This window comes from Otolemur garnettii, unplaced genomic scaffold, assembly GCF_000181295.1.
Source record: "Otolemur garnettii isolate 467f Iridium unplaced genomic scaffold, OtoGar3 scaffold00001, whole genome shotgun sequence".
Lineage (NCBI taxonomy): Eukaryota > Metazoa > Chordata > Mammalia > Primates > Galagidae > Otolemur > Otolemur garnettii.
Window position 1 is genome coordinate 34839506 of NW_003852396.1, and position 17141 is coordinate 34856646.

Sequence of the window (17141 nt, forward strand, 5' to 3'; positions counted from 1 at the left end):
TTCAAATAGGATCTGATTTCCTCTTCTGCTGCCATACAGAGGAAACTTGTAATTTGGAAAGTAGTCAGATTATATCCTGCAGTTGAGGTCAACTTATTAGTAACATTATTCTACCTGCAAAATCCCTTTGTCATATAACATAATCATGGAAGTAGCTTCTCATCATATTCATAGGTCTTCTCACACTTAAGAGAAAATTATACAAGGGTAAGACTTATTGGGGGTCATCTTTTAATTCTGCCTATCCCAGGAGAGGAAACAAGCCAGGGAAAACATCCCTAAGTTGAGATCAGATGGATAAAAGTTAATTAAGTAAAGAAGGAAAGGAGAAACTTCCAGAGAACATGTGCAAAGGCCATGTAACTGGAGGATTCATAGCAAAGAAAAAAAGTGAGGTGCTAAAGAAAGGCCAGTGAATCTGCAGTGTAAAGAATAAGAACTATAGTGACTTGAAATGTGATGGCTAGAGAGGTGAGTAGAAGTCAGGCCATGTGGGCTTTATAGATCTGTTTAAACAGGCATCCTCAAACTACGGCCCGCGGGCCACATGCAGCCTGCCTAGGACATTTATCTGGCCCACTGGGTGTTTTTGCTGCCACTGCCTGTCCTGCTTAGCAGCCGACTCATCCTGGGGCCCTGCAGTCTGGCCCTCTAACAGTCTGAGGGACAGTGAACTGGCCCCCTGTTTAAAAAGTTTGAAGACCCCTGTGTTAAAAGGTCTTCTTCATCCCAAAGCAAATGTCAGAATAGTGGCACAATCAGATTCATATTCTGAAGATATCACTTTGGCTCTAAGGTGGAGATGGAAGTAAGGAGGCATCAGTAAAATGTGGTGGCCCACTTAGGAGGCTAGGAGAAGAGTGCAAGAGTAAGGTAATGTCAGTGGATAAACAAGCTGACCGATTCAAGAAACACTCAGTAGCTAAAATCAACAGGACTTCATGATTGATTGGATACAGGAGTGAGGTAGTTATGTTCCCCAGGAAGCAGACTCTAAAACAAAGATTACTGTGGAGGATGTTTACTAAGGAGAGCGCTCGGAGTCAACACCTGTGCAAAAGAGAGGATGAATTGGATTGGGTAAAAGGAAAGCTGAGCAGTGACTCAGTCCCAACGATGTTCACAACCCCATGAAGAACTCTGGGGTTGTGAACATCTTTCAGAGTTATCCTCCATTAGGGTGAGGGGACTAAACCTTTATACTTCTGTGCTGATCAGTCACTAGATTCAGGAGCTCCAGAAAGGGAACACAACCTTGAATGAGCTGGCTTTCTTCTGCTCAGGCAGCTCCTGCAGGGGGTTGACAGTTGAAGGCCATCTTTCAGCAGCACTCTCAGAGGCTGGAGAATAAATCCTTGATTTTTGAAAAAGAGAGTATGGACTTTGTGTCACAAGGGTGAAAGAGCATAAGGGAACAAGGAATCAAGGATGATCCCTACATTTCTGAGGTGTGTGTTTTGGTGGATGTCCTTAGTGACCATAAATTGCAATCAATGGCTTACTTGGGAAAATCCCCACCACAGTGGGAGGTGCTTCTCAGGGACAGACTGTATGGGACAACCACTGCACAGCCCTATAACTGGCACATAGCTTGCTGAATAAGTGAATGCCTGTCTCCTATTTCCACTCTTCTCTCCCCTATATCCTCCCATCATCCAATGTGAGAAAAGTCCAGCAGGTTATCTGAGGCTCCACCTGTGCCAGTGCTGAACAAACAGCAAATCAAGCTCCTCTGATGCAGGGTTCACTGATGGGCCAGGCAGGGAGTACTAGGAAGAAAGGAAAACGGGAGCAGGTGATGACATCCAGACCCACCCCAGGCTTAAACCCTCCCTCAGTGCTTCAGCCCCTAGAAATTCAGTGCTGGCTGGACAAGGTCTTCTCCAAAAGATTGGATAAGGGCTTTCTGAATTTCCCATAAACCCAGACCACATTCTTTAATCTGCTCTTCCGCCAATGTCCCCACCTCTTACAGCTACTGCTGGAGACCAGAAGATGGAATTTCACTTCCTATTAGTTTGTTTAGAATTGAAAACAGACAGCAAGGCTGAAATCGCAGAGAAAGCAAGTCCTGCCGCCCCAAACTGAACCCACTTCAGTAACACGCACCATTCAGCCTTATTCCTGCTGCACCCCGGTGACCCAGTCCTGTTCCAGCCCCCTCTCGTGGGAACCGGCCACCCTACACAGGCGGCTCCATGTGCTCTGAGAGCAAACAGGGAGCGTCAGCGTGTCGCATAGAGGTGGGCGCTGCCTGGAGACCGCAGAGAAAGCCAGCTGCTTCCTCGCCTCTTTTGCCTGCTCTGGGGCAGGATTGAAACTATACTCCACCCTCACTTCATCTGGGTTTGTCCTGGGCAGTTCTTGCCACCACCCTCAGCCGTCCTCAACACCCGAGTCACACTCTTCCTTCAGGGAGTCCTTTTCCCTGCCAAGGCTTTTCTGAGGGTACACGGCGCCCCCCAACCCCTATCCCGCTACTGAGGGTTCCCTGGGAGCCTTAGATGGACGTCTGTGTTTTGGGTCTCAGATCGTAAGTGGAAGGTGCGGGGACAGATGTAGTGGCTACCCCAGCCCCGCAACAAGAAGCTTAAGGGAAGTACTATGGTAGTGATAGTGTCACGGTCACTTCGTCCCCTGCAGCCTAGTACGGTAAACGCGGCGCTAATCATAGGCTAAGGCACCTTGGCCGCAGCGAGTGACGCATACAGACCTACTCTCCTACGCCACCTCATGTCCCCTGACCCACCAGAGAAAGATGCTGGATCCAGCAGCAAGCAGCTCTCCGTCGCACCCCTCCTACGCTCCTTCTCCCTATGCTGACAACGCGCGCGCGCACACACACACACACACACACACACACACGATTTCCCAGGACTCAGGAGCGGTGGTAAAAGAGAGGAGGGCAGGAAAGAAAGCTCTAAGAGAAGACTGGAGAGGTCAGGGGAGGGGGTAAGCTTGGAGTACAGTTACTCAGGGAGGCGTGTTAACTCCGGAGCGGAGGAGGAGGCGGAGAGTCACCTGGGGGGACTGAGACAGACCAGAGCAGAGGAGGGACGCAAACCAAGGCGTGGCGAGCCGAGGGGGAGTGAAGGGGCAGGGGCAGGGGCCGGGGTTGGGGGCGGGGACCGGGCGGTGAGCGGAGTTGGGTGGGCGGGAGCCTGAGCCGGAATCGCCGCGTGAGCAGGTGGAGCCGCTGCGGGTGGCAGCCGGGCCGAGCTGAGTAAGGCAGCGGGCTCGGCGGGGGCCATGGAGCTGCTAAAGCTGAACCGGAGCGTGCCAGGATCCGGACCTGGGCCGGGGGCTTCCCTGTGCCGCCCAGGTGGCCCTCTCCTTAACAGCAGCAGCGCGGGCAACCTCAGCTGTGAGCCCCCTCGCATCCGTGGAACCGGGACTCGAGGTGGGTACCTCCCTTAGCCCCCTCTACAAGCTCCTCACTGCACCCCATAATACTGACAGAGGTCCCTGACGACCCCTACACTACCTCCTCATATGCCTACCCTATTTCCCTCATTAGTATTCCCTTGGCCCCCAAAGAGCTCCCCCTCATATATTCACCCCTTACCTCCACCCCACAACCGCTTACAACTTCATCACAGCTTCATACTACCCAGTCAGAACTCCTTTAAATCCTGGTCCCCTGGTCACATCCAGAGCTCCTGTTCACCCCAGAACACAGCATACACACACCCCCAATATAAATTCTCCTCCTAGGTACAGACAGTTGGGAGGCAAGGACCTCTTCTTGCCAACCCTCTATTTCCCTTTGAGATTCAGTTCACAGAGCCACTATTGGCAAGGGAAGGAAGAAAAAGCCCAGACTGGGAGAAGAAGGGAACTGATAGACAGAAAGAGCACTCTGGAAGGCCTGAATGGGAAATTAGAGTTATAATCTCCTGCGTCCTCCATCCTAATGCCTAACCTTCTCAAAAACGGTCCTCAAATCTGAATTAGGCTGAACAATGGGGAGAGCACTGTAGAGCTGCCTATCTCCATTTCACTCATGCTCAAACCTCTCTGCCTCCCAGGTTGGAGTTCCCAATCTGTGCCTTCTCTCATTCAGTCTCCTCATTATATCTCCAAGTCCCTGCCAAACCCTAGACTACTAGTCCCTAAGCTAGGTATTGGGGACACAGGGTTGAACTAGCTCTAGTCTGGACCCTCATTAGTCCACAGTAAAGTTCAAAGGAGAAACAAGCAGATGGAAAAATCAGTCAGTATGGAAGTCCCATGAGAGAATCTAAACTGTTGGCACCTGAAAAAAATGAAGTCTGAGAACTTCACAGAGGATGGAACCTGGGAGCTGAGTCTTGAACTTAGATTAGAGTTCAGTGGACAGAAAAGGAAGAAGTGAAATTCTAGGCAAGGGAATGATGTTAAGCAGAGGAAATTATTCTAAACTCAAGAAGGGAAAGTTGGAATAAATTGTAATCCAAAGTATTTATTTACCTCACAAAATAATCCATGCTTTCTCAGCCCAGTTATTATGCACTCTCACTTAGAGTCTATCATTCAACAAATATTTATTGAACAGGAGACTGTGCTGGGCAGTGAGGAAGAAAATTGATACAATTCCTACTTCATGGAGTTCAGAGTTTAGAGGGTAAGACAGACAAGTAAGCGGGGAATTGCAGCACAAAGTGGAAATGCTTTGGTAGGGGGGAAATGTGGAAGCATAAAAGGAGCACCTCTAGCCTAACCCAGCCTTGGGAATTAAGGTTGGCCTCCTGAGGAGGTGAGATACAAATTGAAATCAAGAAGATGAAGGAGAGCTGCCAAGTGAAGGGGCAGGATCCCAGCCAGAGAGACAGGATGTGTAAAAAGCCTAAAGTTTAAATCTATGACACTTTTGTCCAATATGACATAGTCTCTGAGTGGCTAGAACATGTTCCATAAGAGGGGAATAATAAACAGGCTGGAGACCAGCCTAGAGGGTTTTCAGAGAGCCTGATAGATCTGGCTAAGGACTATGGATTTTATCTAAAGGCAATACGAAGTACTGAAAGATTCAGTGGTATGGCCAGGATTAATTCTGTAGTGCAGAGGATGGATTGAAGGACATGAGATGGAAGGCAGGGGAATACTTTAGAAGTTTATTATATTACACTGATAGGGTTGAAAGATGATGCTAGCTTAGACTAGAGTATTGGCAATGGGGATAGAGAGAAGTGGATGGATTTGAGAGCTACTTCTGGAAAAGGTATTGACAGAACTTGGCAATTGATTAGAAGTAGAAAGCAGAAGAGGTCAAGGGATGACATCCAGGTTTCTGACTTGAACAACTGAATGAATGTAGGTGCTATAGATAATGAGAAAGATAACAAAGGAGCAGAAGTGCTGGCTGGAAGAGGAAGTTATATATTCAGTTTTGAGCTAACTGAGTTTAAATGCTGGTCAGATATCCAGGTGAGATTCCCCAGGAAGCTATTTAATTGAGGGATCTGGGACTTACAGGAGCGGTCTGAGGTGGAAATACAGATTTGAAAGGTCTTTTCCTAGAGAAGGTGGAAGCCATAAAAATATATAATTTCATAAAAGATTGTATAGAATGAAAAGAGTAGAGGTCCTTGGATAGGATCCTGAAGAAGACCAATATTTAAAAGCCAGACAAAGGAAGGAGAGTTCATGAAGGAGATTCAGATGAAACCATCAGAGACAGGACTACATCCTTCCAGAGGGCAAGGAAACAGTTTCAAGCAGGGTAAAACAAGTGATGTCCAATGCTTCCGAAAGAAGTCAGATAAGGACAGGAGTCAGAATAGCATCCTTTGGATTCAATAACAAAGACGTTCTTAGGAGGAGTTGCAGGTATTGAGGCCTAACTATAGTAGGTTGAAGACTAGGGCAGTTGAGGGGTGAGTGGATTATGAGACTTGAACCAGGTGTGTAGACAAAACTTTCAAGAAGTTTGGTAGAGAGAGAGAAGCAGAAAAACAGTACAGGGTCAAGCATAGCATGGGATTGAGGATAAAGGTAATGCAAGTATTGGTCTGTCTTTTGAATGCGTGTGTATGTTAAGTAGAGGCAAAAGCACTTTATATTTTGGAAAATGGACCAAGAAAGAGAAAATACAAAGGTACAGATGGGAAAGTGGCTAGTCAATAGAACAGCAGCCCCCAAGAAGGCAGAATGTGAAGCCATCCAGAGCACAGATAAAAGAACTGGCCTCACTAGCCTGGATGCTGTTGCTCACGTACATGTAGATGCTACCCAGATAGGCAGACCTTACATATAGAGATCCTGTTTGCCACACCCATTCGGGCATAACCCCCACAGATGCATATTACTCAAGCTTACTCCAATGTTATAGAAATTTAGATGTTATCACTTTAGTTTATATAATCTATGTAAGTTTGAATCTACCCAAGTTCACACAAATGCTATCCACAAAAGGACAGATATTACCACCCTCACTTTAACCTTGCCTGTAATCATTTAGAAGTTACCTATCCATCAAACTCTACCCATTTCTATCTTGTTATTATCCACTCACAATCAGACATTACCTATGCCAACTTTAGTGAACCTTTTCTAGATATGACCCTTAAAATCACAGATATTTTTCTCACATATTCAGGTATTGCCCACAAAGTCTCAAATATTATCTACATTCACTCAGATGCTTAGTTATTTTGCTCAATTGGATTATCATCTTAACTTGGTAACATCCCACACCAATACTCATTTAAATACTGCCCATGCATACTTAGATATTATATCTACTCACTCAGCTGTTAGTGTCATCACTTGGATATCCCCCCATTCACATAAAGAACTCTGAACATAACCCATGTTTCCTGAAGATGCTACCTAAAAAGTGAGATGCTATCTCCAGAGCTGGGTACTACCTTACCTTTCAAATGTCATAGCACTTATTCTGATATTATCTCAACTTAAATGTAACCCACACTCCATTACATATTGCCTAAAGACATGTATATGTTACACATCTCCAAATATTGCACATAGTAGTGTTACATTTGCCCACCCAAGTATTATGTCAAAGACTAAAGTGTTATCTAATGCTCATTTTATATGCCCTTGCAACTTGCTTTTGCTTCCTCAATCGGTATCCACTGACACTTGGATGTCCCCCATTCACCCACCTATTACAGATAGTCATTGGATGTGATCCCTGATTACTGCAGAGATATAAGTCTTACTTTAATGTCTGTGTGCATGGGTGGCAGATCTAACATGCTAGTGCAGGGTAGAATTCGAAGCATCAGCAGCTTCAGTGTTCTGTGGAGTCCTTTCTTAGCAAAATCTGGCTTTCATTTTATGCCACATGCTCTGAATTTTTGTGTTCATACTTCCCTGACATCATCTGGACAGAACAAATACATCCCCAGGAAAATGTTACCCACAGGTAGATTATCAAGGCACAAGTGGCTGTACCCCAGAAGGTGCTGTCTCCCATCCTTCCACCCTGCCTTAGGTTCCTAGTCACTAAAGCCACTGCACTCACTCACATTCCAACACACAAACACACGTGGATGTACACACACACGGTTCTTAATTCTGATGTACTTTGTATGTTTATGAATTTTTAAAATTAATAGACTATTTTTAAAACAGTTTGGGGTTTACAGAAAAATTGAACAGAAAGTACAGAGAGTTCCCGTACACATACACACACACAGAGTTTAAACCTTAATAGTGACATTTTGCATCAATGTAGTACATTTGTCATAATGTAGTACAAGCCAATATTGACATATTATTAACTAAATTCTATAGTTCACATTAAGATTCACTTTTTGTTTTGTCCAGTTCTATAGGTTTTGACAAATATATACTGACATGTATCATACAGAACAATTTTGTTGCCCTCAGAATCCCCTCTGCTTCGCCTATTCATCCCTCCTTCCTCTCCCTAAACCCTAGGCTCTAAAATTTCTTTTAATTAGAATTTTTCATATCTCCTAACTATTCAACAGCAAAGACCTGGAGAGATTTTAGTAGCTGAGAATAAGGTAATAGCTAAGAATGTTCAGTAAGACTGCAAAGTACTGTACGATTTTTAGTCATTTTTGTTGGCATTTTGTCCTGTAATTTTTGGAAGTCCCTAACCAGATGAGAAACTTTGTAAGTAATATTTAGCTTCATCTTTTGGTCCCCCACAGCTAAGTTCAAGGGCACACGTGGGGCACATCAACTGAATGGATGAATGAGAAATGTACTTTACACATTTCGGAGTGCTGTACCAACTTAAGATGTGGCAACTGCATCAAGAATTAATTAAAGAGAAACATACAGAGGAGTATGTGAAAGAGGTGATGGAACTAGAAAAATTAAAGAGGTGGAGGGTGGGGTTAGGAGAACAATGGACACTGAAAGTACAAGATAGACCACCAGCTCTTTTTGTCCTGAGACCAGGTACTTCTTTGACAGAAGTCTTCCAAATGTTCTTTATTTTTCCCTACACACACACAAAAAGACACAAATAGTTTGCATATGAAAGTTATTTATCCAAAACCATAGCCTTTCATTGACTCTCCAAGGGCCTTCCAACATGCATCTCCAAAGAGACAGAAGCAGAGAAGAGAACATGTTAGAGCATCTCCACGGAGGTGAGAGATGGGGGAGAAAGGGAGAAGCAGGTGCATTTCTCACTTGAAAGGCAAATTCACTCAATATTCAATAACAAGCATGTGTTGACTACCTGCTATATAATGGACATTCTATCAAATGGTAGGGAAATACTTGTTCCTGAGTTCCTCAAGAAGCTCATGCTCTTATGAGGAAGATAGAAAATTAAATATAATACAACGAGAAATGCCATGATTGAGTACAGAGAGAGGGAGAAAGATTGAGATTGGACTGAGAGGAGGAGGAAGTATAATGAATGACAGGGTAGCCAGAGAACAATGGGAAGAAAAGCATTTTAGAGATCCAGAGACTTGGCTTCTTTTCGAATTCATCCCTTTATTAGTTATGTGGTCCTAAGCAAATAATGGTTACTGCTGACTTCAGCTCAGGGATATCATATAAATAGCACTTCTTTGATGGCTATAACTTCTAAATAAGTTGGTATTGTTATGAGAAAATAACAGTCATGCATTACCTAACAACAGGGATACATTGTTAGTGAAATTTATTGTTAGGTGATTTCACCATTGTGTCAACATCATAGAGTGCACTTATGCACAAATTCAGATGATATATCAGCTTAATTCACATCTAGGCTATAGACTATTGCTTGCAGGCTATAAACGTGTACAGCATGTTACTGCACTGAATACTATAGACATTAATTAAGACAGTGGTAAGTGTGTGTGTATCTAAACATATCTAAACATAAAAAAGGAACACTCAATATACAGTGTAAAAGATTTTTTTTAAATATTATACCTATACAGGGCATTTGCCAGGAATGGAGCTTGCAGGACTAGAAGTTGGTTTGGGTGAATTGATGAGTGAGTGGTGAGTGAATGTGAAGACCCAGGACATTACTGTGCACTACTATAGAATTTATAAACACTGTACACTTAGGCTACATTATGTTTATTTTAAAGTATTTTTGTTTCTTCAATAATAGATTAATCTTAGCTTACTGTTACTTTTTGAGTTTAAAAACTTTTTTTTAACTTTTTGACTCTTTTGTAGCAACACTTAGCTTAAAACACAAACATGTGGTATACCTGTACAAAAATATTTACTTTTGGCTCAGCACCCATAGCACAGTGTTTACAGCACTCGCCACATACACCAAGGCTGATGGGTTCGAACCTGGCCTGGGCCAGCTAAACAACTACAACAAAAAAATAGCCAGACATTGTGGTGGGCACCTGTAGTCCCAGCTACTTGGGAGGCTAAGGCAGGAGAATCGCTTAAGCCCAAGAGTTTGAGGTTGCTGTGAGCTGTGAGGCTACAGTGCTCTACCGAGGGCAACATAATGAAACTCTGTCTCAAAAAAAAAAATTTACTTTCTTTCTATTCTTATTCTATAAACTTTTCTCTATATTTATCCTTTCCTTTTTTTTTTTTTTTTTTTTACTTTTTAATCTTTTTGTTAAAAACTAAGACACAAACACACACATTAGCCTGGACCTACCTAGAAAGTCAGGATCATCGATATCAGTCAATGTCTTCCACTTCCATATCCTGTCCCACTGGAAGGTCTTCAGGGAAATAACATGCATGGAGTTGGCATCTCTCATCATAATGATGCCTTCTTTTGAAATAACCTCCTGAAGAACCTGCCTACAGCTGTTTTAAAGTTTACTTTTCTTTTTCATAAGTAGGAGTATGTTCTAAAATAATGGTAAATGATAAATACATAAACCAGTAACATAGTCATACATTATCAGTATCAAGTATTATGTACTATACCTAATTATAAAATAATGTATGTGCTAGACTTTTTTAAGACTGGCTGTGCAGTAGGTTTTTTACACCAGCATCAACACAAACAAACTCAACGAATAATGTGTTGTCCTTGACATTACACTAGACAACAGGAAATTCTTGGCTTTATTATAATCTTATGAGAACACTGTCATATAAGCAGTCTATCTTTGACTGAGGCATCATTGTAAGACTCTTGGTTGCACTTTAATTTAGGAGCTAGGACAACCAGTGTATGAGTCTGTGGAAGAGAAGGCTATGGCTTTGATCCCTTCCATCTTCTCAACTTGGGAAGCTCTGCTTCTGCCCTCTCTCCTTTTGAGCACCAATCTCCCTCATATGTGGCCCTCGGTGTGGGTGATTCAGTCCAGATCTGCTTGGCTGTGATATGAAAGTCCAAAGATGAATCCATCTTTCAAAAGTCAATGACACAAACAAATGAGGTCAATCTCCAAGCCCCTCTGCCTTGCCCAGCAAAACTAGTGCCCACCTGTGAGCTCCTATAGTACCTCATACATTCTCAAAGCTCACTCCTTACTACACCATGTGCCAATTATCTCTTTATGTATGTGTGTCTGAGTTTCTCTCTCCACTGTGAGCTCTCAGATGACAAGGAGTTTGTCATGTTTATCTCTTTATCCCCAGTGTCTGGCAGAAAGAGGGTCCTCTATAAATGTTTGTTGAGTGAGAATGAAAGTTTGGAGATAATTAAAATATAAAGCAGAAAGTAAAAAGGGCTCTAATAGTTGTATAAGGAACATGCATGGGTCAGAGGAAGGGGAGATTTAATACCAAATGAAATGTCCAGAAAGGCATTACAGAAGAGATAATAGTCAGTTTGAGTCTTGATGGACAAGGAATGAATAGGAATTCACCATCTACAGAAAATAAGCTTGTGATAGGGAGATGGAAGTGGAGAGGAGGGTTGGTGAAAGAATATTCCAGGCTGGAAAACCAACCTGAGCATGCAGGGAGTCACAAGTGTACATGATGCATTCAAAAAACTGAGTCATCCAGTAGCTTAAGTGGGTGTAGTGCATGGAGGAAGTGGGAGGAGAAAGAGGGCCTTCTCAGAGAATCTTGATGACATGCTAAGGGGTCACAGACAGTAAAGAGTAAGTGAAGAGTGTGGGATTTTGTTTTGTTTTGTTTTTTAGAGAATGAGCATATGATCTGTTGTGGTTCAAAAGGTAGTGAGTGGGTGGTCCACTGTGTCAAATACTACAGGAATGCCAAGTAGAGGAGGCTAAGAAGGACCTTTGGATTTGGTAGTTAAACATTAGTGTCATTGGGAAGAAGTATCCAAATGGTGATGGTGTACAGAGCATTGCATTAGAGTGAATGGGAAGACACAAATATAGTCCTTTCAAGAAGTTTGGCTGCAAAGAGAAGAAAGCATTTGGAACAAACCTTGAGAAGAGACAGAATGGCTTAAGGAAGGGTAGAGTTAGGCCAGTTTGGCTGAGCCTTAGGGGTAAAGGATTCAAACTCCTTGTTTATTGAATGGGTCAAGATGTGGGTATGGGCTCGAGATTTAGGAATCTGGCTGGGTAGTGAGGGTTGGGGTTGAGAGGGATAGAGGTTTGGCTGAGTGAAGGGCTGACCCCTACTGCCACCTCTTCCTTTTCCTGTCAGAATTGGAGCTGGCCATTAGAGTCACGCTTTATGCAGTGATCTTCCTGATGAGCGTGGGAGGAAATGTGCTCATCATCGCGGTCCTGGGACTGAGCCGTCGCCTGAGGACAGTCACCAATGCCTTTCTCCTCTCACTGGCTGTCAGCGACCTCCTGCTGGCTGTGGCCTGCATGCCCTTCACCCTCTTGCCCAATCTCATGGGCACATTCATCTTTGGCACAGTCATCTGCAAGGCAGTTTCCTACCTCATGGGTGAGTGACACAACCACCCCACCACCTCTGCCCCTCTCTCCTCCTAAGGGATGTAGAGGTCTTTCCCAGTTGAGGGAGAGATGGAGGGAGTCACATAGTGAGTGTATAGTGCACGTTTCTAGATGTTTCTTTTCTCTTCCTTTGCTTAGGGGTGTCTGTCAGTGTGTCTACATTAAGCCTCGTAGCCATCGCCCTGGAACGGTACAGCGCCATCTGCCGACCACTACAGGCGCGCGTGTGGCAGACGCGCTCTCACGCAGCTCGTGTGATCGTGGCCACCTGGCTGCTGTCTGGACTGCTCATGGTGCCGTACCCCGTGTACACCGTCGTGCAACCAGTGGGGCCTCGTGTGCTGCAGTGTGTGCATCGCTGGCCCAGTGCGCGGGTCCGCCAGACCTGGTGAGGGTACCCACAGCCTATCCGAGCAATTCCCTTCTCCAACTCCATCAGATGCTTATGACCATTCACCAAAGCCTGCCTCCAGCTGCTCCAAGAACTATCACGCCAATTCCCATTCCACATCTATCACCTCCACCACCCTGGGATTCCAATTTGAGGGTCCCTAGCCCTTCCCAGCAGTACCCCCAAATCATACTCCTACCTCAGATATCTGGTCACAGCTGTAGAAACACCAAGCCTTGGCTCTTTCTCCATCTGTGATTAGAGATGGACAGAAACCCAAGTGACAGGGCTTTCTGTGTTCCGTCTCCAGGTCGGTACTGCTGCTCCTGCTCTTGTTCTTCGTCCCTGGTGTGGTTATGGCCGTGGCCTATGGGCTTATCTCCCGTGAGCTCTACTTAGGGCTTCGCTTTGACAGTGACAGCGAGAACCACAGCAGGGTCCGAAGCCAAGGAGGACTGCCAGGCGGTGCTGGACCAGGTGGGCAAAATCCAGGAGAGGCAGTTGTTTGGGAAGGGGCACGGCCTACTGGAGTGGGTGAGACAGAAGAGAGAGCCAGAATGGGGGGTAGGGGAAGAAAATGCGGAGACTAGTTGGTCAGGTGGAAATTGGGTTGGTGACTGGGAAGACTCTGCCTTCTACTCTGACTGCCCACTCTGTACTCAGCTCCTATCCACCAGAATGGGCATTGCCGGCCTGAGACCAACCTGGCTGGAGAGGACAGTGATGGCTGTTATGTGCAACTTCCACGTTCTCGGCCTGCACTGGAGTTGTCAGCGCTGACAGCACCTACTCCTGGGTCAGGATCCGGAACACGGCCTACCCAGGCCAAGCTGCTAGCTAAGAAGCGTGTGGTGCGAATGTTGCTGGTGATCGTTGTGCTCTTTTTCCTGTGTTGGTTGCCAGTGTACAGTGCCAACACATGGCGTGCCTTTGATGGCCCAGGTGCACACCGTGCACTCTCAGGTGCTCCAATCTCCTTCATCCACTTGCTGAGCTATGCCTCGGCCTGTGTCAACCCCCTGGTCTACTGCTTCATGCACCGTCGCTTTCGCCAGGCTTGCCTCGAAACATGTGCCCGCTGTTGTCCCCGGCCTCCACGAGCTCGCCCAAGGCCTCTTCCAGATGAGGACCCTCCCACCCCCTCCATTGCTTCCCTGTCCAGGCTAAGCTACACTACTATCAGTACCCTGGGGCCTGGCTGAGGGGTGGTGGGGGAGTGAGGGCTGAGGCAGGGCAGATGAAGGCACTGACCCATCCATACACACAAAACACACCAACCACAGCTAACACAAGCTACTGATACCAAACAGCCTGGACTAACCCCAATGCACAGGAAAAGGTAGTTTATCTGACACAAAAGAAACAAGATGGAGCCCTATGCAGGAAAGGAGGCATACTTCTGATATGGGACAGAGCCCAGCCCTGAGAAACATGGCACTGACCTTGGACAGATGCAGACACAGCATTCCTAGCAATGAACTATTTCTATACAGTGGGAACTTCAACAAGGACTGATCTGCCTCTAACAAACATAGATTAATGCCACTGATTCCTTTAGGGGCTATAAAGCCTGGCATAGGACTGAGTCCTGGGATACTCCAGTCTGACCCCAGTTTGACTTCACAATGCCCTTCTTCAACCAGCACTGAAAATACCATCAGACCTAATCTCACACCCTCCTGACCAGCAGGCTGTGTTGCACTGAAAACTCCCTTCATCCCTTTCCAGTTAAGAACTATGGCTCTACCCCCTCCTTCCTTACCCAAACTCTTCAAGGAATAATAAATGACTTAGCTTCCTCCTGGAATTTATTCCTGGACTTTTGGGGGGCAGGTGAGGAGGCAAGGAATTTTATGGTGTTGTGTCTCTCAGGTCTTTCTCACTGCTGCCCATTCTTATGTGTGTACAACCGCTGCCAAAAAATTCATGGTCTGAGGCTCAATGTGTATTCTTTCTGGTTGTCACCCTGGACCTACCCACACTCCACTGTCATAACAGGGACTGGGGGTAGGAGGTAGTATATCCATGACACATCATGATTCCTGATCACATTCTCCCAAAATGGTCCCATTGTTAAACTACTATATTAATGGATTTTTATTAAAATTTTGATGAAAAGATAAAAGAGTAAGCACTGTATAATAAGAACCAGTTTATTCAATGTGTGTTGAAACATCAGGGACCTAGGCTTGGCACCTTGTAGCTCAAGCGGCTAAGGCACCAGCCACATATACCAGAGCTGGCAGGTTCAAATCCAGCCTGGGCCTGCCAAATAACAATGACAACTACAACCAAAAAAGAGCTGGGCATTGTGGCAGACGCCTGTAGTCCCAGCTACTTGGGAGGCCGAGGCAAGAGAATCACTTAAGCCCAGGAGCTGGAGGTTGCTGTGAGCTGTCATGCCACAGCACTTCACCCAGGGCAACAGCTTGAGGCTCTGTCTCAAAAAAAAAAGAAAAGAAAAGAAAAATGGGGTAGCGCCTGTGGCCAAGTGAGTAGGACACCGGCCCCATATACCAAGGGTGGCAGGTTCAAACCCGGCCCCGGCCAAACTCCAATAAAAAAAATCATCCCCTATGTCAGAACCTGGCCAAGAGTCTGCCAAATGGAAGTACACTATAAGCCACAACAACAAAGAGGCCAATGACTGGGAGGGAGGAGGTATCTAAGTGTAAATGAGTGAGTGTCTGAGAACTCAGCCTCCCATTTGACTATAAGATTAATCTAGCCTCAGAAAGAGATGGAAACCAGCAATATTACCTCTCCACACAAAGAAAAGCAGATGAGGAAAACCAGGAACTGAGGATCTCACCAAGGGGACATACATGGATAATCAGAGGCATAACATGCTGGAAGAAGGATGTCTTGACACTTCATCTTGTGACAAACAGGGAAACTGAGACCCAGAAAAAGACAAAAATAATCATACTGAAGTAAACACTAACCTGGAGATATGGAAGATCCAAGTCTTGGGTGGGTGCCCTTTAAAAAAGAAACTCAAAATTACAGATACAAAATTGCTAGGACCCTGACCATGAGCTTGGAAGAAACCTATGCAAGTGAGGAGCCCTGAAATTTAAATTTTGTTAGCTTTACAGCCAACGTGCCACTAAAATCCACCCACTAATTACCCTGGAGAAAGGCTGGATGGAGCGAAGGACAGAAGCAAGCATGGGTCTTCTGTTTACCAGGGCTAAAGTTGCTCCCATCCTTCCTTTCTATAGGATTCTGGGCTGCAAGAGGCAGGAGGAAGGAAGAAAAGGAGGGAGAAGGCGTTCCAAGCTGTCAACCTACGACAGTGCTGGTTAAAAATAGAATCCCAGCTGGTCTGAGCAGCTGAAGGCAGATATTGGGCTTTTCTCTTGCATGCCAACTTTTCTGCAGGGTAGGAGTAGGCTTGCCCTTAAGCTCCCCAGCACTCCCCACTGTCCCCTCTGAAGGGATCACCAAGGCTGCCCCACTGTTAGGCCCTCCAGCTAGGGCCTGCACTCCAGATGACCACCCGGGGGAGCAGGGAGCTGGGTAGGGAAAGGCTGGGGCAGCCTCTGAGCCTGGAGTGTGTACCTGCATGCAATGGCCTGGGTTTAGCCCAGAACCTAGCATACAAGCCTAGCCCATTTCAGATATGCTTCAGGCCTTTAGTTACATAACATGTATGTCTCCATCATCCACCACTATGCTCTATCCAGTTTCCAGGTGTGAGATCTTGGGCTCTTCCCATGAAGTCCTGCAGGGTTACTCTAGCAAAGCTTGTATGCTCAGGCAGTACTCACTGCTTTCTCTCTTCCTTCATACTCATTTGTGTTCTGGCCTGATTTCTCCCATTTGGCTGGGAACAGCATGATGTAGTAGGAAGATAACAGAGCTTGTTTGAGTGATTGGGGGTTGGGAAGGGATTATGTAATCTAATGTTTCTTGGTGCTCTGTGACCGGCATTTTGTGTACACTGATTCATTGCATTCTCAGAACACATTCATAGAACATTTCCCTTCATCCAACAGATGAGGAAAGTGAAGCAAAGAAAGCTTAAAGGGAGTTATAGCGGGTCGGACAGCCAGACAAGAGCCAACAACTAAGCTCAGAAATCTGACTTGAAAGCTTTTTCTTTTTCCATTATACTGTGTTCCCTTCTTTCCAGTCTTGAAGACCTTTCCAGTCCTGCTCCTTCCTTTAAAAAGTCATGTGATTTTATGCAAGTTGTCTCAGTGAGTTTCGCTCTCAGCTGTAAAATAAGAATAATTATATTAATCTCATACTGCCATGCTGAAAATTAAGTAAAACAAGGCTTATTAAGTGCTTCTTGCTGTACTAGGCACATAGCATGAGAAGAGTTTGATTTGAGGTTGCAACAACGCCAGGAAAAAAAGACAGACAGCTATCATAACTAACAGGGACAGAACTCTGGGTCCAAGGGGAGGCTTAGGGCCTGTTATAAGAGGATATTAAAAGGTAGTGAATTTGAACCCAGGTCTGCCTGATCCCAAAGCCCGTACTCTCTTTTC

The 17141-nt window shown here is 45.3% G+C and overlaps 1 protein-coding gene across 2 annotated transcripts; it reads left to right on the forward strand.

Moving 5' to 3' along the window:
- The first annotated feature begins 3152 nt into the window (after positions 1-3152).
- Positions 3153-13841, forward strand: CCKBR (cholecystokinin B receptor). Of its 2 annotated transcripts, XM_012801736.1 has the most exons (5): positions 3153-3400; positions 11986-12237; positions 12387-12636; positions 12950-13104; positions 13303-13841. In XM_012801736.1, exons 1-5 carry the CDS (start codon positions 3250-3252, stop codon positions 13839-13841), a joined length of 1347 nt encoding a protein of 448 aa, XP_012657190.1. In that variant the 5' UTR covers positions 3153-3249. The 2 variants fall into 2 exon arrangements, with proteins under 2 accessions (XP_012657190.1, XP_023366309.1); XM_023510541.1 differs by lacking the exon at positions 11986-12237 and having other exon boundaries at positions 3250-3400.
- The last annotated feature ends 3300 nt before the right edge of the window (positions 13842-17141 follow it).